General features: G+C 38.8%; 1 protein-coding gene across 1 annotated transcript; it reads right to left on the reverse strand.

Annotated features, from left to right (window-relative positions):
• Window positions 1-290: 290 nt before the first annotated feature.
• On the reverse strand, window positions 291-8,143 carry srprb (SRP receptor subunit beta). The gene is made up of 7 exons (XM_084418999.1): window positions 7,658-8,143; window positions 4,848-4,942; window positions 4,669-4,746; window positions 4,478-4,560; window positions 4,138-4,274; window positions 3,946-4,000; window positions 291-813 (listed from the first exon to the last, which is right to left on the reverse strand). The coding sequence occupies exons 1-7, from the start codon at window positions 7,797-7,799 to the stop codon at window positions 600-602; spliced, it is 804 nt and encodes a 267-aa protein (XP_084275125.1). The 5' UTR covers window positions 7,800-8,143; the 3' UTR covers window positions 291-599.
• Between the last annotated feature and the right edge of the window lie 361 nt (window positions 8,144-8,504).

Below are 8,504 nucleotides of genomic sequence, written 5' to 3' on the forward strand. Positions count from 1 at the left end.
TGGCTACTTGTCCTGAAAGTTACTGTAACCAAAAGTTGAGGTTTGAGTACATTGACCCGGGAAACTTGCTTGACCTGCATGCTGGGATATCCACTGGAGGCTAGACTCGAGCTAAAACACTGAATCAGTCCTGTTTTAGCACTGACTACATGTACTTGTCTTATGCTGTTAACAGAGCTGAACTTATTTTTCACCTGGATCGCTCCCTTAAAATAGAGTATTGCCTAAACATTTAAACTGTTTAGCCACTTATTAAACGGAAGCCTTCGGAGAAGCAGCATGAAAACAAGTAGGCATAAGCCATCTTTATTATCATTCACTTGCCTCTAGCAGAACAAAATACAATAGATCTGAAAAAAGGAGTTGAATCTGGACCTGACCCCAGTTCTAGAAGAGCCCTGGAGTGAAAACTGAACACAAGGAAAAGCATATGGACGTGCCAGTGTTTGCATTCATGCATTACACACTGATTCTGCTCGATCACACGATGTGCTGCATCAGTTTAGACATGATGTACGCCGCTGGATTAGCACAGCAATAACAGACACAATCCAGATCTGCCCGTAAGTTCATGATTTCAGAGGAGGAGTTTGAGATGTTCAGAGTCTGGCCAGGCTCTTCTCCAGCGCGTCGATGCCAGCGATGTCTCCGTCTTCTGCTTTGCTCCCTCGAGCGCTGCACTCGATGAACTCCACGCGGCCCGGCAGCTGAGAGAACTCGAAGTCTTTGCCTCTCTTGCCCAGATACACAGAGCCCCCGACCGACCCGTCCTGAGAGGAGAGCGCAGCGGATCGCGTCAACCTCAGCGTGTTCCTGTGGAGGACACACAATCAGGCCACCAGCAACAACACATCTGACCCCGTCAACCCTGAACACAGACTAAATCTGTTAGCTCATGTAGTTTTCCCTCCACCGGCTATAATGATTCATTACAAAAGTGGACAAAACCAGAAGCGCTTGTGTGTCACTAATCAACACTGACTGAAAACAGGGCATTGGCTCCTTACTAAAAGCATACAATTGCTTTTAGTGTTTACTAAAACTTTGGTTTAGTGTTTACCATTGAAAGCCAAAAATGGCGTACGAAGTCCCTCCAAAATTTATATTCAGATTTATAAAAGCGTGCTTCACCAGAACCTGCGCAAAATTCCCTTTACAAATCCCAGTCGGCGGAAGACTGTGCGCACAGTGCGTAATATTACCATATATGGAGCTTTCAACACCTCATTTTACTATGCATATACTTATCTGCATATCATTTGCATATGTATATTCATCCACACGATACCATGTTTAACGGTACAAGACAATTGGAAAATATGAGATACGGTTGTGTCGTCACATTGCATTTCTAAAAATTGTGGTTGTTTTTGAATAAACCAATCAAAATAGTTTAAAATACATTTCAGAGAAGTTTCTCTCAATCTTTTCCACTGGCCAAATAGTATTATAATATTTCCTCAGACCATGAGTTCTGCTATTATCATGCGCTAAGCACTCCCCGCTGCAGTTAAAACACAGCATGCCACAGGAAAAGTGTTCAAAAGCATCGCATCCACTAAAAATATTTCTATTTATTACAATATTAAAAATATTGTAACATCTCAGTAATGATTTCATGTAGTTTAAGTGCTTAACTCCATTAATGAGAATGGCATATTTAATCGAAATGTGTATCAGATGTAAAACATAGTTTAAATCATTATTTTGTTTAAACTGTTAATGTGAACATGCACTGTATTTATGATTATGACTCAAAATGAGGATTTAAAGTGGTTTTCCTTCATCAGTCCCTCAGCTCACCATCGGTGTTGTCACCAGACTGTTCGTACGCAGGATCAGAGCTTGTGTACAGCTTATGTGTCGGAAATTGCGTACGCCTCTTTCAGGGCCTGTTTTGTGCAACGCAGCGGTTATAAACAAGTGCCCTGGTCTGGATGACTGGATTTCCACTCCAGGATCTTACGGTTCCTTGATCAGCCGATCCGGGTTTTCCCAGACTGGACCGGTTCTTCTCAGGGCTCCAGACTAACTTTTTTTACTAGGAGCGCTGTAGCCCCTGACTGAAAATTTTAGGAGCGCAAGCAGAAAATTTAGGGGCACACCTTAAATCAGCTTGCAATGCAATTATTCAAATTTCCCCCAAAATAACTGTAATACTGACAAATTATTTAATAATAAATAGACTTAACGTACAGATATTACAATGTGCAGTTTTATTTTAAGTTCACAGGCTCCAGACTAGCATCTGAGGGCAGCAGCACCGCAGACACTGAGTTCTACAGAAAATATCTGGTAGCACTGGGGCTGACAGTAAAGCACTGAGCTTAATTTAGGGTGTAGATGAAATTAACTTTAATTATTATCATTCTTACCCCTGGTTTCACAGACAGGGCTTAAGACTAGTCCTAGACTAAAATGTAAGTCTGAGCTGTTTCCACTGAAATAAACTTGCACTGACTGATCTTCAAAATATATCAGTGCCTTTTTAGTTTTAAGATGCACATCGGTAATGTTTTTTTCTAAGCATGTTTATAAAAATTACTTAAATGTCCTAATTGATCTATGGTCTAATCCTGGCTTAGTCTAAGCTCTGTCTGTGAAACCGGGCCATAATGTCTTAATATTAATTAAAAAGCAAAATGAGTGAAAAAATGTATATTAGGGAGTGAAAATAGACAATAAGCATCCTACTGTTTACAATGGTAATTTAATTTATTTATAAAAAAGTGTTTAAATAAGAGTTTTTCCTACATCTTAAAATGTTTAGTTTTAGGACAATCTTTAAAGGATGAACAAAAAAAATGTGTTGGTCATCACATTAAAAATAAAATAAATAGCCTATATATATATATATATATAAAATAGTTTTGAAGTGCTGGAAAAAGATGTTTAGTAACTTTACTTGTAAGCGTTTGACTATTATATATCTAGCGTATAACCATATAGTTATGGTTAGAGTTACTACACTAGGCTAAATCCATGGTGAATGTTGCTGATTTGTGGACTGAAAGCCTTCTGTAAGTGTTTCTCCTGGTTTTCACGTCAGCGCTGTTTGATCTGATATCTATGGTTTATAACAGAGAACTCTGCGCCGAATCGTAATGTTTCTCACTGGATCTCGCAGCGATGATGTTATTAATTCTGATGCGAATTCAATGGATTTCTTCACTGGATCTCCTAGTAACAGTGTCGCGTGATCGAGCTCGGCCCGCGACTGGCAAGTTCGGGGCGCTGCGCTGCCTATTATTGGTCCGAACTAATAAACGGTCCGTGAAGCATAAATGAGTAGCTCATTTTTGTTCCGCTTTCATTTTGTTTGCATTCGCTCGCTGCTTGGTAACGTTGTGGTCGCGCCAGCGCCAGCACCAGCACCAGCGCCAGCGCGACCTAACTAAATATTTGGTTGCACCGGCAGGAAAAATGGTCGCAAAATGCGACCAATTGGTCGCAGTCTGGAGCCCTGCTACTATGAAGCAGTCCTGAGTTTGACGCATTGGTCTCCAGTGGGAAAGCGCCCCTTGTCACGACCTGTCTGGTTTTACACACAGGAGTATTGTAGGGACAGATACCCATTAAAAAACAACAACTCACAATTAACAATTGTAATTGATAAGACGTTGAGTTAGTGAAAATAACTAGTGTGTGGAGTGAGTGGAGCTGAGCACTGGAGCCGGATGGATTACTTTTGTGAAGGATGCATGCACATTTTGGGACTTGAAGGAGGTGGACCCCCTAGCTTCACACTATAACCACTGAAAGATCTAAGACATTTTCTAAAATAACTGAAAATGTGTTCGTCTGAAAAAAGATTGACATATGCATCTCGAATGGCTTGAGGGTGAGTAAATCATGGGTTAAATATCATTTTTGGGCGAACTATCCCTTTAAGGACCCTAACATTTAACACTATCATAACAGAGCCAGAAATAAGCAGATACTCACAGCTCCTTCTCCAGCTGCTGCTGGATTAATCTGGCTGATTTTGCCATAGAGATATCTGCAGAAAAAAAGAAAGAAAACAATCATGTACTCCACACTTCTGAAATCCATTCATACATTTCACACATTTTCATTATAAAAATACATTTGCCATTATTTTCCTTCCATATAATGGTTGTTGACTTCACCAGTGACCTTGTTTGTTGCAGGCCACCACGAGCGCGGGGCTGTTTTTGGCCACGGTGCCGTCGGTGAGGATGGAGTAGAGGAACTCGGCCACATCTCTGACGTCCTTCTGGAAGACGCTGCTGTCCACCACAAACACCACGGCTCTAAAACATCCATCAAAGAGCCTTCAGACACTGGAATAAAGCGCCGCTACAGTAGATGATCACACACACCATTGAACAACCATTCACGCCAATCGAGAGATGAAAATGAAGCCTGGATGGCGCGATTGACCAATCAGAATCAAGTATTCCACAGAGCCGTTTAATAACAGGCCATAATGCTCATCTTCATCTTCATCACTCACCGAGCCACGGCCTTGTACTTCTCCAAAATCTGAACTCTTAAACTTTCATGACCAGGAACATCTATAAGAGTCCAACTGCTGCCCTGCAATATCAAAAACACGGTTAAACTATTGTACTCATCTCAGCTGTAGTGTCCTATGAGTATGACATCACATGCGTATAAAGTTTTATATATTAGATCATAACTTACTCGGTCATTCTTGCTCTTGTATGTGGCACTGCTCTCTGTGATGGACGTCTGAGTTCTTGCAAACTTCCCTAGTAGCAACTGGAAAAACACGGCGAATCATTTCCAAGCTGATGTTCGTGTTGTGGGCTGTATGATGTTCGTGTTGTGGACGGATGTATGATGTTCTGAGTGTTACTCACTCGAGTGAACAGAAGAGTTTTCCCGGAGTCACACAGTCCCAGCAGCAGCACGGCGTTCCTCGCTTTACTGGAGCCCCAAAAATTCCCAAAGAAAACTGAAATGATGAATACCCATCAGCTCAAGCCTGCACTGACGCGGATCAGCTCTGGTAGCCTGTATTTGTTTTTACACTACATGCTGGAAATGACTATTGTACGGAAGCTCGTTTCCGCCACAGAATAAAACATTTAAAAAGATAATTGCGACTTTTTATCTCACAATTCTGAGTTTATTTCTCTGAATTGCAAGATATAGTCAGAATTGCGTGATATAAAGTCGTAATTGCATGTATAGTTAAATTCGGACTTTATAACGCAATTCAGACTTAAATTCTCGCAATTCAGACTTCAGGCTATATCTCGCAATTCTGACTTTATAACGCACAATTGCGTATTATAAAGTCAGAGTTGCGAGATCTAAACATGCAATTTTGAGAAAAAGTCAGAATTGCGAGTTTATTTCTCACAATTGTGAGTTTATATCTCAAAATTCTGACTTTATAACACACAATTCTGACTTTATATCTCACAATTCTGACTTCATAACACACAATTCTGACTTTATAACACGAAATTCTGACTTTATAACACGCAATTGTGACTTAATATCACGCAATTGTGACTTAATATCACGCAATTGTGACTTGCAGAATGAAATGTCAGAATTGTGAGATATAAAGTCACAATTACCTTTTTTTTCTGTTTTATTCTGTGGCAGAAACAAGCTTCCATACTATTGTGATGTTCATCGGGCCTCATTCACCAACCGTTCTTACGAAGAAATGTGTTCTTAAACTCCACTTACGCACTTTTTACGAAGATTCAGACATTCACTAATGTTTTCTTATCTTGGATTTGTTCTTAGCTAAGAATCTACGCACACTCAAGAGCACTCTTACGCACATCTGAGTGATGACAGTTTGCACCAAATAACTGGTTACTGCATTTTATTTAATTCTACAGTCGTTTACAATGATAGTATTTTACTGTAATGTATTTCTGATCATTTGTTAAAGGAGTCATAACCTGCAATTTTCACTTTTCCACGAGAATCAATGTATGTTATGATCGACTAACGATTATACACTGGCCGGGAAGCCGATATTTAAAAGTGAAGCGTTTGTTTACCTCAGGGTAAATAAACCAGCGCGCGTGCACGCGCACTCAAATACGAGATTTTGATTTCAGCTCCCTCTTGACGTCATGAGGTAGTAGGATATACCATATATGGACACCGCAGCAGGAAGCCCCCCCTTCCCCTCTCCCCCTCATATTCAGTTCAGTCGAGAAAGATGGAGAAACCGAGTGCACACTGGACTTGCTCTGTGGTTGATTGCCATAAAAAACATGTAAATGTGTTTTATCTCCCAAAATCGGACGAAACTATCAGGGACCAGTGGATGAAATTCATTTTTAATGACGCTGTCCCAACAACCCTTTCAACTGGCGTGCAGAGCCATATAGAGCGTCCACGACAGCCAAAACATCGCATTGATCTCGCGAGACAATAATGCCTTCAGAAATAAGGGTAAAAGTAGGTCTGTGTTTATTTTTTTCCCACTTTTCTTTTTTAGAAGGGCCTGAAAGACTATAATACAGCAGTAGGTATCCAATGTAATACTAGGTTATGACTCCTTTAAAAAATAAAATAAAAAAAACGATCATAGTATGCAAAGAAACACTAACACTGCAATGTACATCAGCAATTAAGCTGATTAAATCAAATATCATGCCTCGTTTGGCATTTCCCTGTTGCAGCAGAATTTCTATTTCAGAATTACTGAAGGTCTTTTTTCGTTTGGTGATCGGTGGACCACCGCTGTGCGTCTTTTGTATGGAATTCCAAAGCTGACTTTATTATAAATAAATAAATACATAAATAAATATACGAAGAAATGTAAAAAAGCAAAAATACATAAATACATAAATAAATATACAAAGAAATGTAAAAAAGTACAAATAATGAGTATTTATACTTTTATTTCCTTATTTATGTATAATTGTATTTTTGCACACATTTATTTATTTTATTTATACATGTATTTATTTCCACTTTTATTTATGTATATGTTTTTATGTCTACATTTATTTATTTCTACATTTATTTATTTCCACATTTATTTATGTATATGTTTTCATGTCTACATTTATTTATTTCCACATTTATTTATTTCTACATTTATTTGTCCGTATGCTAATGAGGGGGGCATGTTTTACCTCAGACATAAGCAATCGAGCTCAGAGTGGCAGTTCAATTCTGTTGTTTAAGAGCATGTCATGAATCCGACGTAGACTTTTCTTAGGACGTTTACTAAGTACAAAGTTAAGAAAATTCTTAGGAAGATATTGGTGAATGAGGCCCACTGTTAGTAATGTGACTAGCATTTAAAAGAAAGCCCCGCCCACTGACAGCATCATCAGCACCATCATCATCATCATCAGCTTCCACAGGATCCTCATGTTAGCACATCAAGTGCCTGTGTTGGTGTGTTTCCAGGAACACACTGCTTTCTGCAGGTGTGTAGTTTCAAGCATGCTGTTCTGGTGTGATTTAAGCTTCTCATGTAATCCCACACTGACTGAACATGATCAAACCATCTGGAAGACTCCATATGCATACAAAATCTCACTGGTTTGTGGTTATTTTAACTGTCCTAAATCCAATAAATGTGTGAAACATCTAATGTGCTTGTGCAAAAAGACACAAGGGTGCTGAAGTAATAATAATAATGAGTATTAATAATGTCTGACTTGGCTCTCCTGCTTCTTACCGACAGTGAGGATCACGAGCAATAGAGCCACACAGATCCCGATGAGGAAAACCACCTCTTCTTTCTGGATCTCCTTGAGGAAGCTCTCCAGAAACGGCTCCGCGGAGAAATCCTCTAAATTCTGATGAATCTTCTCGTCCATGATGTTTGTGCACACATGGGAAGCGAACAGACGACAGCGGAAGTGAATGACACGTGTACTAACTTTAGCGAGCTCAGCTGCTGAGAAATAACTACTATGGCGACGGCTTTCCTCATGAATATTAATAAGTATATGCTAAACAAACAAAAATACACTTTGCAAGTTTCTAACATTCTGCGCAAGAAAATGTATCTAAACTGGTTATTGGATAAAGCCCATTCGATGGCACAATGTTATACTTGAATAAACCTTTAGATTACTTAACCCGTGCTTTTTATCAAAGATGTCATGTTTCACAGGAGGTGGGATCCAGTCTTGATATGGGTTTAAATATATCCTCTATTCCTAGAGGGTTTGTTTAATGAGGTTTAAATATGTATGGTATATTCAAGTGTATATTGCATATTGTTTGTACAATCATTACATTTTTTTTTACCTTTCTTTCACCTTTTTTTCAGATTGATTTATTAGAGTGGTGAGCCATAATATATATACAAACATAACCTAAACCAACACAGAGGAATGTGTTTGTGTGTGTGTGTGTGTGTGTGTGTGTATGTATATATATATATATATATATATATAGAGAGAGAGAGAGAGAGAGAGAGAGAGAGAAAAAGAAATAAAAAAGAAATGTGTATATATATATATATATATATATATATATATATATATATATATATATATATATATATATATACATAC

Source organism: Rutilus rutilus (assembly GCF_951802725.1).
Source record: "Rutilus rutilus genome assembly, chromosome: 9".
NCBI lineage: Eukaryota > Metazoa > Chordata > Actinopteri > Cypriniformes > Leuciscidae > Rutilus > Rutilus rutilus.